This window comes from Protopterus annectens, chromosome 4.part0 (genome assembly GCF_019279795.1).
Source record: "Protopterus annectens isolate FY-2018-M chromosome 4.part0, PAN1.0, whole genome shotgun sequence".
NCBI classification, from domain to species: domain Eukaryota; kingdom Metazoa; phylum Chordata; order Ceratodontiformes; family Protopteridae; genus Protopterus; species Protopterus annectens.
In genome coordinates, this window is record NC_056733.1 from 1,113,582,588 (window position 1) to 1,113,606,815 (window position 24,228).

General features: G+C 38.5%; 1 protein-coding gene across 1 annotated transcript in view; it reads left to right on the forward strand.

Moving 5' to 3' along the window:
- Nucleotides 1-24,228, forward strand: part of LOC122799792 (gamma-aminobutyric acid type A receptor subunit pi) — a 930,262-nt gene that overhangs the window by 637,509 nt on the left and 268,525 nt on the right. Inside the window, exons 4-5 of the mRNA XM_044069090.1 lie at nucleotides 21,859-21,968; nucleotides 22,563-22,630. Of these exons, the coding sequence (XP_043925025.1) occupies nucleotides 21,859-21,968; nucleotides 22,563-22,630 (178 nt within the window). The remainder of the gene's footprint in view (nucleotides 1-21,858; nucleotides 21,969-22,562; nucleotides 22,631-24,228) is intronic.

The following is a 24,228-nucleotide window of genomic DNA, read 5'->3' on the forward strand; positions in this document are numbered from 1 at the left end:
AAATCCTGTTCTTTTATTCCTTACTGGTGGAATGATTTAAAATTGTACAGACCTCACAAGACACAAAGAAATGAGCCTCCCCTAAGCCATTTACATATTTAGTATGTTTATGCTGTGGAGCAAGCTTTACCCCAAACTTACACTCTTTGCTATTTTTTTCTCAATCTTTTATTAAATGCAAAAGGACCAACATTCAAAGAAACAACAGGGTAGCTAGTTACAACAGTGAAATATATTGATAAATTAAGCTACTGAAGGATGAGTAGGTAGAGATTAATGCCTCAAAACCAGACAGCAAACAAAAAAAGTCCTGAATTTAAAATTAGAAAGTTTTATTGTAAAAAATCCTTGTCTCGTGAGCGCTTTCGTTTATTAAAATATAAACTTCATCAGACAAAAGAGTAAAAATATACAAGGTTTAAATAATGCATACTTCTGCGTTATTGTATGAAACATTAAGTGAAAAATCATGACATCATCACCACAAGTTTAACCCTTCTCTCCCCAGAAAAAAAACATAACTCATACATTGATTTAAAATATACAAATGCACACACCCATGTGCTTAATAGTGGTATGAATTTTCATTAACCACTAGAATTTTGGTCACTTATCTACCATTTTTGTTCTTTCTAAAGCCTTGAGTTTTAACACTGGTGTAATAGAGGTAATCTCATTGATGCCTGGCCATTTGTGCGCTCTTAGCAAAATCTGCCACCTCAGTTCTTTTAGTTCTAAGGAGAGGCCCCATGATCTCCTATCATCCATGTCAACATGATCTATGACCATGAAAGAAAAATCAAGGTCAGTGTTTGCGCTAATGTGCCTAGCCAGGACATTTTTGGAGTTGTTCTTCCTGATGGCATACATATGCTCGTAAATCCTCTGGCTGAATTTCCTCTCTGTTTTACCTATGTAAAACACAGAACATAGGTTACACTCAGCTAGATATATGAGTGCTTTGGAAGAACAAGTATATTTACCTTTGATTTTATATCTTACAGCATTGATTTTGAAAGAATTATCCACCTTCACTTTGTGGCACCAGTGGCAAGAACCACATTAAAAGGTGCCTGAGTGTTGATGTTTGACTGGCTGATGTTTATTCTTTAAAAGGTCTCCCAAATTCATACCTTTCCTGTATGTTATACAAGGTCTGTCTCCTACACTGTCTCTGATTTATACATTCTCCATGAGAATGTCCCAATTTTTTTGAAAAATCATCTTCAAAATTTTGGAATCTGTACTGTAAGTAGTTATGAAAGACCTTGTATAAATTCCTCTATCACTATTATGCACATGGTAGTCAAAAGGAATATCAAGTTTGTGAGTGGGAACTACAACTTCGTTACTTTGATAATTGATGACTTCACTTGTCTGTAAATTAGTAACCTAGTCTGGTGGCATAATATAAGAACTTTTGTTCAGACTACCAATCTGATTTTCACCTTCCAAAACAACACCCACTATCGGTTTGAAGTGTCCAGAATATCTTTTACTCGTCACTTCTTCATATATGTTGTTAATTAAATCTGTTGGATATGCTCTCTTCAAGAACATTTGTTTCAAATTTGTGCATTCCAACTCAAAATCTTCGTCCCTAGAAACCATCCGGGCCGCTCTTACCATTTGGCCTTTAATAACCAACCTTTTCTGGTGTTCGGGGTGGGAACTGCTGAAATGAAGGAATGAGTTGGAATACATATATTTTCTATGTATAGTGGTAGCATACAAGTTGTTACTTAAGTCTTTGGATAAGTGAACATCTAAATAATCCATATGTTGACTGTCGACTACCCAAGTGAAGTGTAGGAAAGGAGTGGTAGTATTGTTATAACATAAACAGGATTCTAGTTGTTCTTGGGGACCTGCCCATATCAAAGCAATGTCATCTTGATATCTATAGTACATTTTGATGTTTGAATAGTATATAGACTTTTATACAAACTTTCTCTCCTAATATGCCATGATTGCATTAACAAATGCACCCCCACATGCTGAACCCATGGCTACACCAGTCAGTTGAAGGTAGTAGTTGCCATCAAAAGAGAAAAAATTATTTAACAAAACAATTTCCAACAGTTCTAAAAATAAGATGAAATTTCTCTTGGTGGATTCTATGTTTGAACAAAAATTCATTAACCCAATCCAAACCGACTGTGTGTGGGATAACGGTATACAAGTCTTTCACATCAGTTGTTACTAATAGATCATTTGTGTCAAAAACCAAGATATTAATATGTTGTAGGAAGGTCCAAGAGTCCTTGCAAATTTGAGACTCACTTGCTAACACTTTTTTTAGTTCATAATCTACATAATGAGTGCATGCTGATGAAACGGAGTCTCTTCCATCCACAAGAGGCCTCATGGGGGGTCATTGAGGCCCTTGTGGATTTTGGGTATACCGAAAAATACTGGAACTCTTGGAGTAATGATATTTAAATAGTTGTATAGTAAAATATCAATTCTCCTTTCTATGAACATGTCATTCAATTGTCCAGAAATTCTTCGGTAAGCCCCATTCAGTTCATTGAGTGAGACCTCTCGATAATTTTCACTATCAAGCATGCTGTACAATTTGTGAGAATAAGTCTCCACATCCATGATCACAACCCCCCACCTTTATCAAGCTTCATGATTCTTATATCCTGTCTTTGTAATGATTTCAGACATTTAATTTCTAAATCACTAATATTAGAGTCACATGGTGTTGCAGATTTAATACATTTCTGCAAATTGTATAAATCAAGCTCACAAAGCTTCTCATAGACAGCTAGCCTAGGATGTAAAGGGGGATTATAGGTGGAACTGATCTTAAAGATGTTCTTATTCCTGTTCGTGTCTGAACTGCCATGTATTAACTGTAGGTTCAACTTTCTTAAATAGATTTTCAAATCAATAATGGTATCTACTACATTAAATTTCTTACTGGGTATAAATGTCATACCTTTAGATAAAAAAATCTACTGTTGTTTCCCCAATATCTAATGCAGTATAATTGTACAGAGCAAAATGTTAGGAGACCATGGGGCCTCTCTTTAGAACTAAAAGAATTGAGGTGGCAGATTTTGCTAAGAGCACACAAATGGCCAGGCATTAATGAGATTACCTCTATTACACCTGTGTTGAAACTCAAGGCTTTGGAAAGAAACAAAATTGCAGATAAGTGACCAGACTTCTAGTGGTTAATGAAAATTCATACCACTATTAAGCACATGGGTGTGTGTATTTGTATATTTTAAATCAATGTATGAGTTATGTTTTTTTTCTGGGGAGAGAAGGGTTAAACTTGTGGTGATGATGTCATGATTTTTCACTTAATGTTTCATCCAATAACACAGAAGTATGCATTATTTAAACCTTGTATGTTTTTACTCTTTTGTCTGATGAAGTTTATATTTTAATAAACAAAAGCGCTCACAAGACGAGGATTTTTTTACAATAAAACGTTCTAATTTTGAATTCAGGACTTTTTTTCATTTGCTGTGTGGTTTTGAGGCATTAATCTCTACCTACTCATCCTTCAGAAGACTGATTTATTTGTTCAATAAATTAAATTACTACCAATAAATTAACACAACAGTTCTCAGAAGCAAGAGGAACTAAACAATATACAAAACTATTGTCTACATGACTAAAAACACTGACAGAATAAACATGCAATAATAAATGGAAAATTAATAAATCTGGGGAGATGTAAGCAATGCTGATACATTCTTGAAACCAGGAATACTTTTGTTATTAACAACAATAGAAGTTTAATGTGTCCAGGTAGGTCTGATTGTAATACCCGAGCAGTTGTATATCTCAGTCGATGCGTCTCATGTGACGGATCTTACATAGGCAAGACCAAGCAGAGGTTGAAAATACATATCTACGGACATTCTCAGGATATTTTAAAGGTAATTGCAACAACATGTTTTTTAAGCATTCTTCAACATGTAAACATTTTAAAATGTTTGTATTTTTTTATTTTGAAGAAGGTCAATGATTCTGAGAAAGCAAGTCCTTAGAAGGAATTTTTAGCTACGCAAGAATTATTGTGGCAGTTATGGCTAGATGCATATATTTTTCTGGAATTAATGAACATACTTCAATAATGCCTGTTTTAAGGTACAGGCTACATTTTCTTTCTTTGTTCATTTATTTAAGTATGAATTTTTATAGCTTGTCAGTAAGTCATTTAGTGGTTCATAGGTGTTGAATTTCTATTGATAGTTTTTCATTGGCACTTTTTATTGGAAGTGTCAATTACTGTTTTATCAATTATTCAATTTTAAGTGATTGTTGTTTGCTACTTATTGGTTTGATGCAGCAGTTTTAAAAAAGTCCTTTTTGAGGATAAAAGTGCTTAACTTCTTTACACCATCGTATTGGTTTATTGTGTCAACAAATTGGAGTTTCTGTTTGGTTCTTATGTGCCTTGTTTCATATTTGAGGTGGGTCATTAGATAATTCTGCATTGGTTCTCTGGTAGTTTTGGTTACTAGTCTAATTTCTATGGAGCAGCCACTGATTCTTACAGGCTTGCAGGACCTTTTTAATGCACCTGAGGGCAGTTGGCTTCCAAGCAACCTTATGCTGCTCATTCAACACCTGAGCACTTTTGTTCCCCCATTGCATTTGAATGGTTTAGACAATGGAGCGGGCTCTGGTGCTTTTTGTTCTATGGATGAACCTTGGTTAGTTTCTACAAATAATATGCATGCAGGAGCTACTGCTGATTTTATGTATAATCCTACAGTGCATCGGATGGATACAAATATTGATTTTCAACTGTAGCTGAAGTCTGTGCCTGATTTTAGCCTGAGATTGGTAACTCCAATAAATAAGACAGTCTTACAACAACTGCATTCATTTAAGTACTTATTAAATATAAATCTCTGATCTTGCATAATAGTTTTCTTAATGAATGTTTGAAAAACAAGCAAGTAACAAAAGGGCTTAGTGTTTGGAAGTTTCTGAACAATGTTCAGTTTCTTCAGTAGTATACAACAAACTAGTGGATTTGTTTGATAGGACTGGATTTGAAGTTATGCCCATATTGGTTGAACACAGCAATGCCATGTTGTCTAAGTTAGATGAAGAAGTTAAATCACTTCATCATTCCATCATTACAGATTTGGCATTTCAGTGTCACACAGATAAATATTCACAACTATTGGACATATTTGACTGTATGTGTAAAGATAATATAAATAGGAAAATTAAGAAGCTTCAAAAGGTGAAGCTTGATTGTAAATCTCACAAGGTGTATCCACTGCCTTGTAATTCGGGTTTTGGTCTTAATTTATTGAATGATAATGTATACATCACAGATACTGAAGAGGAAAGAGTTTTTCAGGATGAGCGTTCATTTGCTGGAGGTTTTTTAACATCACCACAGGTGCGTAAGTCAGAGAGGTTAGCTGGCAAGAAGAAGACTCAAGTAAATCAAAACAATTTAGAGTCCAGACAGTGACAGGTACACCAATGACAGAACAGGAAGAATTGGAGTGATGTACGTGTTCAGTCATAGACATGAGTGAACTGGGAAATGTTTGTCTACATCATATTCACACTGGTGGTGAATTTTCTATATACAATTACAGTGACTTTCAGGTCAAAGTTGTTAATCTCAAACTTTTTCAAAGAGGGTGCACATTCATTCCCACACATCCTTCTAATGATACTTCTCTATGTGTTGATTTAAAACTTTTTGTGAGGAGACAATTTGTTTTTATTGTTTGGAGGAAATGAAAGTGTAGTACATGGTAAGTTTAAAAGATCTAATTGTTTTAATCCCCCTCTGTTATCGGTGTTGCAAGTTTTTGAGGATTAAACAGAACATGAGTTTAGAGATATTTGTAATCAGCATTCATCTAACAGGTTTAGTAACTTACCAACAAAAGAAAAAACTGAATTATACAATTTGACTTTTGACCTTTGAGATTTATGAAACCGGACAGGGGGGACTGGTAATTATGAATGTTTTAGATTATTCTTTGATAATGTTCAGTTTGTTGAATGACAGCTCTACATATGGCAGGGTGTCTCTCAATGAAATTCATATTTCCTATGTTCAAATTAGATGTTTTCTTGATGACTTGCTTTTTCAAAAAAGTATGGGCGTTGACTTATCACTATTTGAATGTGGTTTGTTCTGTTGTTTTGGTGATTTTTGGTATTCCGAAAATTCATTCAAATATTTGTGATCCACCTTTTAGACCCATTGTGCAGTCTGCATTGACAGGAAGTTAAAGGGGACTTTAGATTTATTCCATCATTTATTGAAAGATTCTTGGCATTTTTTAAACAAGTTAAGTTTGGTTGATTTTAGTAAAGATGTTTTATTTGTGACAACTGATATCGAGTTTGTACAAACTTATTCCGCATTCTGTAGGAATGGAATGGTTTATTGAAGCTGCATTGAAGTGCCCCTTGCTTGAGGCTACTGAACTTTTATTGAAAGCTTTCCGGATATTATATTAAAAAAAATAATTTCATGTTTTTTGAAGGAGAGTACTTCAAGCAAAAATCAGGAGTGCCTATGGGGCGGCAGTTGCACTATTGTATGCCAATTTGGTATTGGTAGAATGGGAAAATAAGTATGTGTTTAATAATGAAGATTGTCCACACATTAAATTATATTTGAGATATCAGGATGACATTTTCATATTACGGTAGGTTGGGCAGTCAGTATTAGAAATTTTTTTTGATAAGTTGAATCATTCGACTGAGTTTTTTTGAACTTCACATTTTCAAGTTCAAATGAGGGTATTCATTTTTTAGATGTGATGGCTTTTAAAGATTTTGAAAGTAACACATTTCAGTTCACCATTTATATTATTTATTTATTTAGTTATTTTTATTTAACATTTGTTGACAGGGAAAGTCCAACTACGACAGAACATATTTTCAGTGGGGGCCTGGGGAGAAACGCTCCAGACGTATGTCATTGGAAATGTGGGAGGAAAACCACACAAATTCAGGAAGAACATGTAAACTCTGCATAGAAGGCACCTCAGCCAAGAATCAAACACAAATCCTACATTTTCTAATAGCTACTTGCATTGGTCAAGTTGTCATCCTACTTATCAGAAAAAAGCAATTGTTCATGGGCAAATGATTAGGCTGTCCAGAATTATATCAGATGATTAATTTTTTTAATGTTGAGATCCTTAAAGTTAAAAACATGTTTCTAGCTAGAGGGTACATTGTAGATATTGTTGGATAAGACATGGTCATGAGTTAATACTACAACTTTTGAGGGCAGTCTACAAAAGACTTTAATTTGTACCTTAACTAATGAAGCTAGTATTATTAAAAATAGTTTGATTCAAAATTTTAGATTTGTTCCCAAAGTCATTTTTAGAAGAGGGACCAACATTAAGAGACTTCTCAAAATGTCCACCCCTGTGTATGATAAAGCTAAATACAAAATGAATAAATGTGGGAGATATAAGCAATGTTGATACATTCTTGATGCCAGGAGTACTTTTGTTATTAATTAAAGCAGAAGTTTAATGTATCCAGGTAGGTTCAATTGTAATACCTGAGCAGTTGTATGACTCAGTCAATGCATCTCTTGAGCTGCGTTTTACATAGGCAAGACCAAGCAGAGTTGAAAACATGCATCTATGAGCATTGTCAGGATATTTTTAAAGGTAAATGCAATGCACTTTTTAAGCATTCTTTAGTATGCAAAAAGTTTGATAAGTTTAGAATTTTTATTTTGAAGAAGGTCAATGATTCAGAGCAAGTGGATCCTTGGAAGAATTTTTTTAACTAAACAAGAATTATTGTGGCATGTACAGCTAGATGCATATAGTTTTCCTGGTATTAATGAATATACTACTGTGATGGACCACCACTGCCAACAGAAATCAAGGAGCCTCAGTCCTCACCACTGGCACCAGTAGGGGACATACATTGGGAGGATGACAAGTTACATACACAGTATTTCTGGTTGCAGCTTTCTGCATCAAGTGTAATTTCCCTTAAGAGCACACATAGACCACAGACAGTCTGGGGCTGTTTTCTCCCTCTTTCTCCAGATCGTCAGTAAGACTCCCCACTAGCACAGCTACAGAGTTGAGATTTCAGCTGAGTGACCAAGCCAAGACCTCCAGCACCCTCTCTGTTCAACCAGTGCTTCATGTCCCTACCCAAGTAGCTGACACATACATTCTTTGACGTATAATTTATAAACCCACACACACCTGGGAAAGGCTGGCACAGGTTTACTAGCTATGCCCCTTCTGCCCAGACTATAAGGTAGTTTCCCCTGCCAGCAGTCACTCCTTATTAGCTACTTTAAGGCCATTAACAAAGGGTGTTCAACAGCTACTTTAAGGCCCTTAACAAAGGGTGTCCAATCTTACTGTGTAATGTTACTGTTAATATAAATGGTAGTTTGACCAAGAGCAAGGCTATTAGGAGTGGCCTACACAGTGTCACCAAATAAATATGCAAGTACTCTCAGAACTTAAATATCTCTAAAAAGGTCATCCACATTGAAAGGTTTAACTATATTTAATACTAAATACTAAAAGAACAGGAAAATACTCAGCATATATTTACAATAACATCAGAGTTCAAAATCAAAGGAAATATTTAGAACAACATTGCAGGACAGTCTCAAATAAAGAAAGAAAAATATCTAACCTAAACTTTGCTATATCACTGGCTAAATCTAAGAGAATTACTATACCCTAGTACACTTATTAATTAGAGCAGCAAGGCAGATGTGTGATGAATGGATCTTGTCAGTCCAAAACAGAATACAGAATGCGGAGTGTCTCTCTGAGAGTTCTTAAATTAATAACTCAAATATTACTGCTGGGATATCTTGCAGAATGGCATTATTTCTTGTCATCTGACTGTACCCCATGTAAAACCCCCACTGCTGATAGCTAGCAGTATTTAGCATCTACCTGTGAAAATACATACACAAGGGCTTTTCCTCTGATCTTGGTACTTGCTGGAAGTCATAAAACAATAAAGCACTTCCAAGACAATATAGAAAGTTCCATAGCTCTAGACATTGTGTCTTTTACTGCACTGAAGCAGAAAGATAACATATTTTTATGGCCTAGCCATAAAGTAATTTAATTTCAGCTATTTTTCTGAAGTTAACTCTCTGTATTCCAGTTTCCACTGTTAATATATATACATCTAAATAGTTACAGTAGTGCATGTACAGTTCTGTTGTATTCCAGTAAGGCATGCTGTGGTTACATTTTAAAAACTTTGCAAAAACCTTTTCAACACACACTTCTCTAACCAGCAGTTTGATATACACCTGACATACATTTCTAATACATTTGTAACACAAGTATCTTACATGAAGCATGTTAGCATTTACAAATGACACATAACCATCTACAGAATTCCAGATAGTTGTGCTGGCAGTACCTCTTTTGTCACATTTCTTTCCCCCTCAAAGACTCAAGCTGTTTTTTTCAAGTGACCCTTAAGAAACATTGCTTGAGAGGGATGAGCCTATCTGGGAATACATTACCCCATTCCCTGTCTTGATATCCCAGCTGCCTTTGCATTGCTGACCCCAATACAGTGCTTCACTGCCCTAACATATGCCTGCAACCCTAGGCTTCAGCATAGTAATTTGGGATTTTGCTGACTGGCTCCCTGTAGCCATAGATCTCCCTGAGATTCATCCTTCCTTCTATCCTCCCTATCATGGTATGGTTTCATGGTGTTAACATGTTACAATTTGTGTCCCCTGCCTCCTGCCTAGCAGTTCTACCAAGTAGTTAATATCACTGATCTTCCTTACCACTTTGAAGTGTCCCTCACAAGCTGCTTGCAGCTTGTTGTGTCTGACAGGAATTAGAGCCATAACCTGCTACCTTACAGCATACTCTCTAGCTTGGGTATTCCTGTCATACCAGACCTTTTTCTGCTGTTGGGCTTCTGCCAGGTTCTCCTGGGCCAAGCCCATGAGTTCCCTGAGCCTTGTTCTGAGGTTTAGGACATATGCCACAACAGACTCCTTGTGGAATTCACACTCACCCTCCCATTCATCACAAATCAAATCTAGAGGTCCCCTCACCCTATGCCCATACAACAACTCAAAGGGTGAATAACCTGTGGATTCCTAGGGCACCTCTTTGTAAGAAAACAACAGATGGTGCAAATAATTGCCCTATTCCCTCTTAAATTGGTCTGCAAATGCCCATAGCATGCTCTTTAGTGTAGAGTTTAACCTCTCAACCAGACCATTAGTCTGGGGATGGTAGGGGGGGTGGCCTTTAAGTGCTTCACCCCACAGTGCTTCCACAGACAAGCCATCAGGTCTGACATGAAACTGGTACTTCTGTCAGTCAGTATTTCTTTTGGGAAACCTACCATGCTGAAAATGTCTAACAAAGCATTTTATACCTTTACTGCCTCAATGGAGGACAGAGCCACCGTCTCAGGGTATCTGGTAGCATAATCTACTACCACTAGGATATACTACTCCCCTGTAGAACTTGAGGTACTCAGTGGCCCCACAATATCCATAGCTACCCTCTGAAATGGCTCCCATGCAAAGGCAGCAAAGGAGCTTTGACCTGGTCTCCTGCCTTGTCTATCTTTTGGCACTACTCACAGGTCCTGCAGTACCCTGTTACATCCCTGGAAATCCCAGGCCAATAAAAGTTCTCCATAAGACATCTCTTTGTACACTTTATGCCCATATGACCTGCAAAGGAAATGCCATGGGCTATAGCTAGAAGTGCCAGATTGTAGGCTCTGCTAACTACCAACTGCTGTATTCTCTCATCCTCTAGCCCTCCCTCAGGGATCCACTCTCTATACAGTAACCTTTTGTCCAAGTATACAGATTTCCCTTTTTCCTTGACAATCAGGTACCTCACTGGCTGCCTCCCTCGGGCCTTGTAATGTAGGGTTTGAAAGCTGAGCCTGTCTTAACTCTCTCTCTTGGTAACCCTTCCTAGCTCCCCTTCCACAGGAAGTATGGTATTTTCTGACAGCGGTGCCTCACTGTCAGCCTGGGTACTACTACTCACCTCTGCCCTTGCAGTCACTCTGTCCAAGGGAACATCAGTACCCACAAGCAGCTGTGACTCACCTTCAGTCTCACTGCTACAAGGTAGCTCCCTCCCTGAAGTAGCCATCTCACCAGTCCTGGCTTCAAGTGTGTGGTCTGTCTGGGTCCCCCCCCCAGGCTACCAGACCCACATGCTTGTCTCCAAGCCTGACCATGTATAACTGCATGCATACAAGGTACTGAATTATCAAAATCATTCCCTATGAGGACATCTAGCATGCACTTTGAAATTATTTTGTAATCTGTATATATAAATGCATTGATTTGTTTGTTTGTTTTGGAGCTTATCTCCCCGGGCCTCCACTGAAAACGGGCCCATTTAGCCCAGTGGACTTCCCCGGTAATCAAACTGAAATAAATAAATAAATAAATCTGCATGGATATTCTCAAACACACATACTTGCTTGCTTCCTTTTCCACCCTCCCAGTCAAGGTGAACCCTAGCTAAAAGTATTTGGAATGGGGTCCCTCCTAAAGCTCTGACTGGAGTAGACTGCCCAAGCAAGTAGTGCTCCTCTTTAACCATTGCATACTTCACAATGGGTAGGTCAGAGGCTGTGTCTCTCTTAGCAGTGGCCTGTTTTCCATCTACTAAGATAAGATATAACCTCTTGTGGTAGTTTGGTACCCTTGTTGTCTCCAGACAACTTACTGTTGGTATTCTGTCATTCCCACTTACTGGCTCTCCCACCTTTTGTTCCCCACCTTGCCCCCAAGGGCGTCTATATGCTATATAGCCCCACTGGTTACATTTAAAACATTTAACCCTTAGTCCTGGCTATGTACCTGAACAAGTGGCTTCCCTGCTACTGACAGACTCTGTTGAGGCAGTTTAGGCTTCCCATCATGGGTTCCTTTACACCCATAAGCAGCACTGGGTATCCCTTTCCCATGCAGTGATGCCCTGCTTGCTTGGTTAGGTCTCCCCTTTTCCCCAACTCAGCTGTGTTACATTCTCTATCCACTGACCAGATTCTCGTGTCCTCAGGCAAAGTGCTAAGGGCTTGTTCCCTCATTAAAAGGTCTGCCAGCCCTTCAAAAGTGATGACATGATACCCACTCACCCATCTATGAAAATAAGTGCTTAACTCAGCAATATATTCACACACACTTTCATCTGCCTTACATATATGATCACAAAACCTTTTTTCTATAAGCTTCAGGTGTTAACTTAAAACACACTAATAAATGATTTTTAACAGTATTGTAATTTAAGCAATCTGTGTCAGACAATTCAGAAATAGCAGTTACAGCTTTACCATGGAGTAAGGTGGTCAGGAACCATACCCAGAGCCCTTGATCAACATTATACTGTTTACATACCCTTTCAAACATATGCATAAAACTCTCAAAATTATCACCCTCTGTAAATAGTGGAAGAAATTTACTGGCTTTTGTTACTTCTGGGGTTCAGTTACTCCCTTCCCCATTACCTCCATTACCCTGGCGAAGAGTCAGCATCTTCTTTTCATGTTGCTTTTGCCTCTCATTTTTCTCAGCTTCCAGCTGTCTCAGTCTCTCTGCTGATTCTGCTTTAACCTCCAAACACTGCAGTCTCTCTGTTGATTCCGTGGCCAAATGTTTGACCTCCAGTTCAAGTCTCTTTAACTCCAAAAGGATTTTTAAGTCATCTGTGGAAAGGTTGAACTGTCCATTTTTGAGAGCTGTACATCCCCAAGGCCAGTCTGGTTGTCCTCCTGGTTGCTGCTTTGTGATGCAGCTGTGACTAAGGCTGCAGTAATTTCTGCTTTAGTCAGGTTGGCATGCCCCAGTCCTTTGGATTGGCACATCTTAGCTAACTGGCTCCTTCTCAGCTTGCCAAACTCCTCTGCTGACATCCTTGTCTGCTCTCCTTGACTAACTAAGCTAACAAAAAAATAAAGCTATTGTGATATGAAACTCTGAATGTTCACTGTATGGCTGATTAAGAGTACAAACACCTTCTTTAGTGACCAATGCTTACAGGCTAATGGAATTCAATATCCACATCACTGAATCCCAGTATGGGGATATCCCACCACTGCCAACCAATAAATGTGATGTCCCACCACTGCCAATAGTAATCAGAGAGCCTCAGTCCTCACCACTGGCACCAGTGGGGGATGTACATTGGGAGGATGACAAGTTACACACACACAGTATTTCCAGATGCAGCTCTCTGCATCAAGTACAGTTTCCTTTAAGGGTACACAGAGACCACAGTCAGTCTGGGGCTGGTTTCTCCTTCCTTCTTTAGATCCCCAATAAGACTCCCCACTGGCACATCTACACAGTTGAGATCTCAGCTGAGTTACCAAGCAAAGACCTCCAGCACCCTCTCTGTCCAACCAGTGCTTCATGTCCCTGCCCAAGTAGCTGACACACACACTCTTTGACATTTGATTTAAACACACACACACACACACACACACACACACACACACACACACACACACACACACACACACATACACACACACCTGGGAAAGGCTTACTAGTTATGCCCCCTTCTGCCCAGAGTATAAGGTAGTTTCCCTGCCACCAGTCACTTCTTATCAGCTACTTTAAGGCCCTTAACAAAGGGTGTCCAATCTTACTGTGTAATGTTACTGTTAATACAAATGGTAGCTTGACCAAGAGCAAGACTATTAGGAGTGGCCTACATAGTGTCACTAAATATGCAAGTACTCTCAGAACTTAAATATCTCTAAAAAGATCAGACACAATGAAATATTTAATTATATTTAATAGTAAATATTAAAAGAACAGGAAAATACTCAGTCTATATTTACAATAACATCAGAATTCAAAATCACAGGAAATATTTAAAACAACATTGCAGGACAGTCTCAAATAAATAAATATAAATATGTAAACTAAGCTTTGCTATATTCTTGACTATATCTAAGAGAATTACACTACCCTAGTACACTTACTTAATTAGAGCTGCAAGGCAGATGTGCGGTGAATGGATCTTGTCAGGTCCAAGACAGAATACAGAATGCAGTGTCTCTCTCAGAGAGTTCTTAATTTAATATCTAAGCTATCACTGCTGGGATAACTTGCAGAATGACATCATTTCTTGTCATCTGACTATCCCAGGTAAAACCCCCACTGCTGAAAGCTGGCAGTATTTAGCATCTACCTATGAAAATACATACACAAGGGCTTTTCCTCAGCTCTTGGTACTTGCTGGAAGTCATAAAAACAATACAAAACTTCCAAGATAATACAGAAAGTTCCCTAGCTCTAGACGTTATGTCTGCTACTGCACTGAAACTGAAAGATAACATCTTTTGTATGGCCTAACCATAAAGTAATTTCATTTCAGCTATTTTTCTGAAGTTAACCTTCTGTATTCCAGTTTCTACTGTTAAAATATATACATTTAAACAGTTACAATAGTGCAGGTACATTTCTGTTCTATTCCAGTAAGGCGTACTTTGTTTACATTTTAAGCACTTTGCAAAAACATTTTCAACACACACTTCTGTAGTAGCCATTTGATATACACTTGACGTACAGTTCTAATACATTTGTAACACAGGTATCTTACATGAAGCATGTTGACATTCTCAGATGACACATTACCATTTACAAAATTCCAGATAGCTGTGCTGGCAGTACCTCCTTTGTCACCACTACAATTATGCCTGCTTTGCGGTACAAGCAGCCTTTCATTTCTTAGGTCATTTATTTAAGAATGAATGGTTATATGTATTACAGTTTGTCAGTGAGTCATTTAGTTGTAATAGGTGCTGAATGTCTATTGGTAGTTTTTCACTGGTAGTTTTTACTGGAAATGTGAATTACCATTTTATCAATTGTTCAGTTTTAAGTGATTGTTATTTAAGTTACTCAGTGGTTTGATGCAGCAGTTTTGAAAAAGTCCTTTTTGAGGATGAAAGTGCTTAACTGTCTTACACTACCTTGTTGGTTTATTGTGTCAACAAACTGGAGTTTCTGTTTGGTTCCTGCATGCTTCGTTTCATATTTGAGATGGGGCATCAGATAATTCTTCAAGGATATTAAATGAGTTGAAGTAATACAAAATTTAAAAAAGTTCCTAATTGGAAAACCCCATATCAGATGCAATGCCTAACTTTTAGCTGAAAGTATTAACATCTTTACACAAAGATTAAGCCTTGAGTTAGAATTACTTATATGTACATCACAGACACCAACCTGGTTAACAACAGGAAAAAATAATACCCTTTCTTAATAGTGAGCTTGCAACCCATCCTAAAATCTATAGACCAATAACTTGCCTACCAATTTACAAATTATATACTGGAGTCGATGCAGACAGAATTTATAGTCATTTAGAAAAAAATATATTATTGCGAAAAAAGGATAATTTTTTGCTAAATAAAGCCAAAATAATGTATTGTAAAAAGGGGATTAATCAAACTATGGCATGGACAGATTACAAAAAAAACCGCATTTGACAGCATCCCACATTCATAGATAAAGGAATACTTACAGATGAACAAAATATGCCCTACATTGATCAATTGTATTATGGAGACCATGAAACAGTGGCAAACCATTTTGCAGTTGAGTCATGACAAAGGGCAGATTATTATTCCAGGGATAGAAATTCAAAGGGGGATATTCTAAGGTGATTCCTTGTCACCACTACTGTTTTGTCTTGTCTTTAACACATTAAGCTGTTTACTTAACAGACTAGGCTATGGTTACAATCTGACTCACGGAAACAAACCTTGTTTAAAAAATTTTCATGAATCACTTAAAACTGGAAGCACAATTAAGAATAGTTAAAACTTTCTCAGATTATGTAAGAATGGCACTTGAAATGTGCAAAAGCAACACTTAAATCAGGAAAGTTGCATTATCAAAAATGATCAGTCTCAGAGTGGAATGTGATATAAACGAACGTAAACAGGAGGGAATGTATACATATTTAGGAATAAGTGAAGAATCATCAATAAAACATGAGCAAATGAGAATAAAACTCAGTAATGTACACTTCAGAAGACTAAAACAAACACTGAAAACTGACTTAATATCTAGGAATAAAGCCCAGGCTATAAATCACTTTGCTCTTCCTGTTATAATAGGTTCATAGGTTGGTACTAGGCTATCGGCCCTAGGGCCTATACAAGCCTAGCCATGACAATTCGTTGGTTGTTTATACCCACAGTGTTTACTTCCCTGGACCCCTGTCTATTAGGGCGACTGACGTAATTCCCGGGGGTGAATTTCCTATCTCCCATCCAATTGTCAAGGTTCCTTTTGAAGAGGGCCAAAGAGGCGCCCTGCTTGACATGTATGGGCAGTCTATTCCAGAGTATGGGGAGTCTCTGGGTCAAGAACCTATCCCTCCAGCATGTCTTGTTCATTGTGACAATGAGGTTTATTTCCTTGGAGCGTGTGACTCTGAGGGTTGGGATTTCTTAAGGTGGAGCATGTCCAACAGCTAAGGGTTAGACATGGCCTTGTAAGTTAAGCAGAGGTTGCCTCTGAGTAGGCGATATGCGACAGAGTATAGCTGTAGTTATTTTAGATGGTCGGCATAGGGCATCTGCTTTAGGCCTGTGAGTCTTTTAGTGAGATATTTCTGAGGCCTTTCCAACTGTTGCAGATGTCTTGTGTGGTACATACCAAATGGGGGGGGTTGTACTCTATAATGGGTCTAATGAGGGATGAGTACAGTGGGACAATAACCTCCTTCTTTCTGGATGGAAAGCCCTTTGTGATAAGATGTGCCACATAGAAGGATTTCCTCACTGTTGTGGCGATGTGATTATCAAATGTGAGACCATTGTCCACCTGTGTTACTAGGTCTCTCACCACACTTTCAGTGTTTAGAGTATTGCTGCCTATGTGGTAGTTCACGGGTACGTGTTTTTTTCCCAAAGGGGATAACTATACATTTCTTGGCATTGAGCTTGAGTCCATGACTCTGGCATCAAGCATCTGTTTCTGTAAGGCCTTTTTGTAGGATACCTACATCATTTGGGGAATTGATAATGGCTCCCAGTTTGCAGTCATCAGCGAACTTTGTTAGCCAGAGTCCCTTAGTGTTAGCTTGTACTTCAGAGACGTAGATGCCAAACAAGAGCGGTTCCAGGACTGAACCCTGAGGTACTCCACTTTTCACTTGTCTGGGACTGGATCTGGAATCGGATATTTTTACAGTGTGTGTTCTGACAGTAAGCCAATTGGCAACCCATCAAGTGATGTAGGAATTAATGCCCAGCTTGGTAAGTGTATCTATGATTCCAGAGTGGGGGATGTATCAAAGGCCTTGGTGAGGTCCAGATAGGCAGTGTGGACCACCTTACCCATGTCCACAGCTCTAGAGACTGATTCAAAGAAATCAATCAGGTTGAGGAGACAGGATCAGCCCTTCATGAACCCGAATTAGGTGGGGTCCAACGTTTGAAGGTTGCCAATGTCCTTGTTTTAAGTTCCATGATAATGCGTTCCATGGCCTTGCAGACCAGGCTTGTCAGACTGATGGGGTGGTAGTTCCCAGGATCCAGGGTGGATCCTCCCTTGTGAAGTGGGATGACTGTAGCTGTGTGCCATTCAATGGGCACGAAGCCTGAGGTGAGGCTGTGGTTGAACATGACGCTTAGGTGAGGTGTCAGTTCATTTTGTAGTTCATGTAGTACATAGCCCGGGATATCATCTGGTCCCATGGATGCTGTATTTTTAGCTTTGGAGAGTGCATTTTTTACCTGTGTGGCTGTGATAACTGGAGTTTGGCAATCTTACAGTATTGGGATGGGCCCTTTAGGGGGTGAGGAGGGGGTGAAATTGGCACTGAATCGATCTGCCAGGATATTGGCGATATCCTTGGGATCAGTATGTTTAATGCCAGAGAAGACCTGAGCATTGTCACTTAGATTTTTGACATATGTATAGAATGATTTGTGGTTGTCTTTGGAATCTTTGGCAATTCTATTTGCGTAACTAGCTTTGGAGGATTTTATGAGGGATCTCAACTTTTTGCTAAGGCTGGTAATGGAGTTTTTTACATCTTGGGATTTTCCTCTTTTGTGCTACAGTTTCTTCCTTAGGGCGGCCACGGTGGTGCAGTGGTTAGCATTGCTGCCTCACAGCAAGAAGTTCTCCGGTTCGATCCTCAGCTGGGGTGCCTTCTGTGCGGAGTCTGCATGTCCTCCCTGTGGTCGCGTGGGTTTCCTCTGGATGCTCCGGTTTCCTCCCACATCCCAAAGACATGCTGCAGGTGGATTGGACGCTCTAAATTGGCCCTAGGTGTGCGTGTGAGTGTGCCTTCTGTGGAAGGTTGGGCGCCGGGCTGGCAACTCGACACCGTAAAACTCCACTGCCATTCACTGTGCGGACAAGGTGATCCGCTGTGGCGACCCCTAACCGGGAAAAAGCCGAAAGAAGAAGAAGAAGAAGAAGTGCTACAGTTTCTTCCTTCTGTTGTATATTTTGTTTATGGCTGGGGACCACCAGATTGGCTTCCTTTTTTTGGAGGAGAGCGTCTTGGTTCTGTTAGGGATGGCACGACTCATGCACGAGTGTATGTACTTGCACAGTGCCTTAGTGTAGGATTCAGCAGTCAAACTTTCAGTTCACGTCTGCATGGGTGTCATGAGGTTTGTCACTTCTGACTTGAGTAGCATGAAGTTGGTTTTGGAGAAGTTTTTTACGGAGGTTTCCTTACTAGGGGGTGGGGAGGGGATGCAGAGGATGATTTGGATTGGTATGAATATTGCTGGCAATTAATGTTGGATGCTAATCAGCATCCAAGTATTAATAGTGAAGAAACTTTTAAAGTGTACCTTAAGAGAAGAAAATTAAGGCATAAAAAGTGATTAGTTAATTGCATTCAGTTATGTGTGAAGTATGTATTTAAAAAGATGTTATTTCAACTAGTCTGAAGAAGTCCTGTGGATGAAAGCGTTTAGTGAGTTTATTTTAATAAATTTTAGTTTTATTTTCACATGGTTGTTTTTTTTTTTTTCATTTACAGTGTTTTACCATTTTTGGATCCATTTGTTTTGGAATCTTCAGTATTGTCTTTGTATAGAAAGTCTCTTTAAAGCATGTATATTATATAGTGGAACTATCAAAAATTTCTTTGTGTTAAATTCTTTATAAAATATTTACTTTAATTTCAACTAATCAAATGTCGGTAAATAAATAAATAAATAATGTGTGCATATTAGATATTACAACCTCCAAAACTTTCTTTGTATACTTTTTATAAAACATTCCGTTTAATGTGTGTGTGTGTGTGTGTGTGTGTGTGTGTGTGTGTGTGTGTGTATATATATATATATATATAGCACAGTGAATCAGTTCATTGTTTAACTCTTGATTATGTATCTGTTATAACCATATAAATGCTTTTGCTTTTATAGATGTGTTGCACACTGCTATAATAACTTTGTTTATGTAACCATGTAGCTTTCCTCCCTAGGTTTCCACTGAAAAGGGCTTTTAATTCCCAGTCAAACTTTCTCAGTACACAAATGTAAATAAATAAAGTGTCTGAGTTAAGGAGGCCTACCATTACTGCTTGCACAGCATTATTATCTTCAGCATCTTACATAACATCTACTGGCCTACATTTTCCAACTTGCTTTCAGGAAAAATAGTAAAAGATTCGTTGAGATCTTCATCTGTATACCTGCTCACCCAGAACATGCTGTCTCATAAACTTCACACCACCAGCAGGTGATTTATCATTTTTGACACTACTGTCTGGAACAGAGTGGTAAGTAATCCATTTTTAATGAAATTTCTGTTGCTCCGGAGCATTAACATCCCATCTATTCCCCTCCCTCACCTCTTAATGTGCACCTTGTATCACATGGCTCACATGTTCTGATACCCAACTTATGTTCCTTGTCACTTGAGTTAGTGCTGTTCTATTATTGCATCACTCAGTGCTGTTCAATTACTCTATTGCTCTGTCAACATATTATGATATCCATTTATTTTTATGTTATTTATTTATACTTTGTTGACTAGGTTAAGTCCACTAGGCCAGTGTCCTCGTTCAAGAAAGATCCAAGTTGGTATTCATAGTGAGTAGGGGAAATTTGGCCAGGGCACCACAGAAACTCATACACTTTTTGCTAAGTACCATAAAGTAGTACTAGCTCAGGCAAATGGGGTCTTGGTTTAGCATCTCATCTGGAAGAAAGCACACTCAGGAGTCCATCACCCCTTTATGCTGCATTGTAGACTCAGCACTGGAAAAAATTAATCCAGGCACTTGGTGTAGGAATAGAACTCATGGTTCTGTGACCTTTCAGCATTAAAGACAAGTGTACTACCTGTTTTATTTATTTTTTTATCCATTGTTGACCGGGTTAGTACCACTAGGCTAGTGGCCTCTTTTCAGGGGAAAACTCAGGTGGTATTTATACTACTAGGGGGAAATTTGGCTAGAGCATTGGGGAACTTCACCTATTCTTTTCGATTTGTGCCATGTGATCTTTTACATCTACGTGGGCCACCACCAACTCCAACAGATGTGAACTCAGTTTATCATTTCATATGAAGGGGGAATTGAGCCGCAGACACTGGCTTGGGCTTCTATTTGGCAATTTAAATTCCAGAGTACTTTCTAGCAATAACTTTCTACCAGCCGTCAAAATATAGGTAGCACCTCTCTTGTGGTTACTCATTATTCTTAACCCTTCTAATTGACTTTCAGTGCCTCCCCCAGGGATATTTTCTTCCATTTCCAAACGGTGTTACTCTGTAATGCATAATGCAGGGTTTAGGTTTGACTGGAGGTATCTCCTAGCAACATTTGTTATGTTATCTGAATGGTGCACTGATATTTTCACATTTCTAATTATTAGTGTTGCACGCCCAGTGTACTTCAGAATGTGTGATTATAGATGTTGAGCTCACTAATACTGTTTGTTTAAAAGTATTTGTAGATCACTACTATACCTTTACGTCTAATCTCGGACAGTGCTGCATGAAGTCCAGCAGGCTGATTTGTTTACTTTGTAGATTCAAAGGCGGTTATTACGCGTGCTCTCCAGAAGACCATTCAGGAGTCTAGTCATACCTCTCCACTGTCCAGAATTTTCCAGAAGGTTCCTGAGCTGCCTCATATTTTTGCCCTGCTCCTCATAAATTTCTTGATATTTCTGGTAATTAACTGGATTACAGTCTTTTGATAATGGCAGTTTGCCAGACATTAGAGTTTCGTTCTTATTTTTCAGAAAATGCATGGTAATGCAATAGCTATTGCTCTATTAAATTTTTGAGAATTGCAGTGAAATTTAAAAAATTATCCACCTATTATTTTTGACTTTGTCCAGCATTCTTGAGCAAAGAAGTTGAGAGGTATGGGCCTAGCCCAGTTTCCTGACTACCCAAGAGCAGTGTTTGGTTAAGTGACTTCTTATAGTAGCACAGTAAGCAAGTGAAGGCTGAGGGAATCAAACCTTGATCTACATGAAGCAGATTAACAACTCATATCCTTAATCTTCCATGCTAACTGCCAGATGATAAACAAAACTGAACTTAATGCTTGATGTTAAATCACACTGTACAACAACAGTGAAAGCTGTAGTCAAACCCACACTGTGGGATGCACAGGTAAGCTGTGAAAGAAATGGTTTTCGCAACACTTTGTAACAATTTTTTCTTCTGTTGTGCTGCTCCAAGAATACAAGCATGAAAGTATCTACTGCTGCAGTTCAGAAAAAAGCCCAGCAGATTGCAGCAGTGCCAACAAAGCTCAATGAACTTTGTTTTCTTAATGGACTACTAGCATTTACAAAGCACTGGATAAGGTAAGGCGACCTTGATTTTTATCTTCTTGACAGGAAATGTGTTTTTCTCCACAGATGCACATTCAATAGTGGGTCCAGCTCTGAACGAAATGAGGCAGAATTACTTCCAACTATCCAAAAACTCATGAAAGGTTACAATAAGTATTTGCGGCCTAACTTTGACGGTGAGTTAGATTTTATATCTCATCCCATGTCAAGTGCTAACGGTACCAAATAATTGTGAATAATGGTCACCATTGTTTATAGCTAAAAAATACTTATATTTTTTTCTTGAATGCTGGCATCACTTTGATGTCCTAAATTCTTATCACACATTAGCAAGATCTTTTACATGTCAGTGAACAAGGTAACAGATGGACTGTCTAGAAGAGAACATTCTGAGCTAGGAAACACAAGATATTCATGTTAAGCAATGAAGTCAAACAAATAGGACAATGTGGAAAACTCCAAATGTTACTCTAAAAGATTTCTGAAGTCTCCAAACCTTACACTGCAATAACAGATTCCCGCCTTGTGAATGAAAAAATACTAGAGAAATTTACTTTCCAGATCTTCTCTGTTTATCAGGCTTTGAAATAGCATTATGTGATAAATTGTTGGTGTCATTGTATAAAATGTTAATTAACTAATAAATTGAAAGTCCAAACCAAATACATGTTACTGCAGCAGCTGCAAGTACTGATTTCTGACTTTGTCCTGGTACCGCATTCCATTCCATTCCATTCTACCCCATTCTGCTCCATCCTATTCCATTCTAGGAGGACCGGTGGAAGTTGGAATGAGCCTTGACATAGCAAGCATTGATGCCATTTCAGAAATCAATATGGTAAGTGGTGCATTCTCTGTAATGACTAATTTCTATAGGTTTTGTTGAAAGTTAAGCTGCATTGAAATGTGCTGCTGTATCCCAGGGCAGCCTTTAAAGATGCCATTGAAAGTGAATTATCAAAGTGGTGGTCATATTACAGTTAGTTATGGTAACAAGAGGTCATGCATATGCATGAGAGATGAGTCAACCACAGCAAAATGGAAAGGCATCATATAAGGTTATTGAATTCGAAAGGTAGAAGGTCATTGGGCTGACTGGCATAATAGAATTATATGACCTGGGAGGAGCTTAAGACAATAAGACAACAGAGAGAGAGTGAGAGAGAGAGAGAGAGAGAGAGAGAAAGGGAGAAGTGAAGTGACTCCTCTTAGACTTTCTTCTAACCTCCCTTATACCTCACTTACTAGTCTTTTAAACAGAGTCTCTTTCCTGACCTGCTCCTTCTTACCCTCTCCTCCTCACCTTTCCTATACCACACTCAAGTTTACTAACATATTATAACTCTACACATTAGCTGAATTTAACAACTAAATTTGCAATCCATCTCTTACCTACCTGCTCCTTCTTCCACTCCACAGATTGTTTTCCTTAGCAATATACTCTCTTGTGTCCTATTCCAGATCTTTTTATTCCCCCATAGCTCTCCCACCTTTATTAGTTTTACACCAGTATTTAGGTCTCCTATGTCCTAGCATCACCCTCTCTCCTATTAGGAACTTTATCCCTGGCTCCCCCTAGCTTTCGCTCTATCTTTACACTTTACTCCCCACCCACTTTCCTTAGCCATACTCCTACCTCATTGCCCCTCCTCCGTTACGTACCTATCCCACTGTCTTCCAAACTATTGTTCTCTTTCCCGCACATTTTGCCCATATCCGGCTTTCTGGGTTACTTCCCTTCCTTCCCTTCCCCCAGGTCTCCCATTAACGTATAAATATACCCCACTATTCACTGACGCCATTTTCTTTTCCCCATTCTCTACCTGGCTGCTGAGCGTCTTATCCTGGAGGTTTGAACTAACCTGAGAGTAAGCATTGTTTATTACTTTGTATTAAGAAAACTGCTTGCTAAGGCTACCTGTATACGGACATATTCAATCCTACTCTGAGTGATATGTTTATTGACGTCTGACTGTTATTGGGAGTTGCTTTATGCGCTTGGAATCAGTGCAATATCTGTGAATATGTGCTCTTAAACTTGTGGTTCCTACGGAAACTTTATCTGCACCAAGCGTATGCTTCTTTACTCTAATGAACTTTATCTGATGCTGAAATGTATTAGGACTTGCCTATCGTCTACACGTGGGCTTAATAACTGAGTGCGTCAGAGAGTAGCATTTTGTAGACTTTTACTAAGAATGCTTTATCTGTTTGGTAGTCACTGTACTAGTTATGAATACCTGTTTCTCAATGCAAAGTATCTACTTAAACTTTCTATGTTTGTAGAGCATGCTTTTTATCTCCTATGAGTTGGGTCTATTTCCTACAATTATTTGGACCTGCCTAGCATCTCTAACTGGCCATATATATTGTGTGTGTCACTAAATAGCGCTACAAACAATGCTTGCTTAAATACGCACTGTCCTTTAATATATT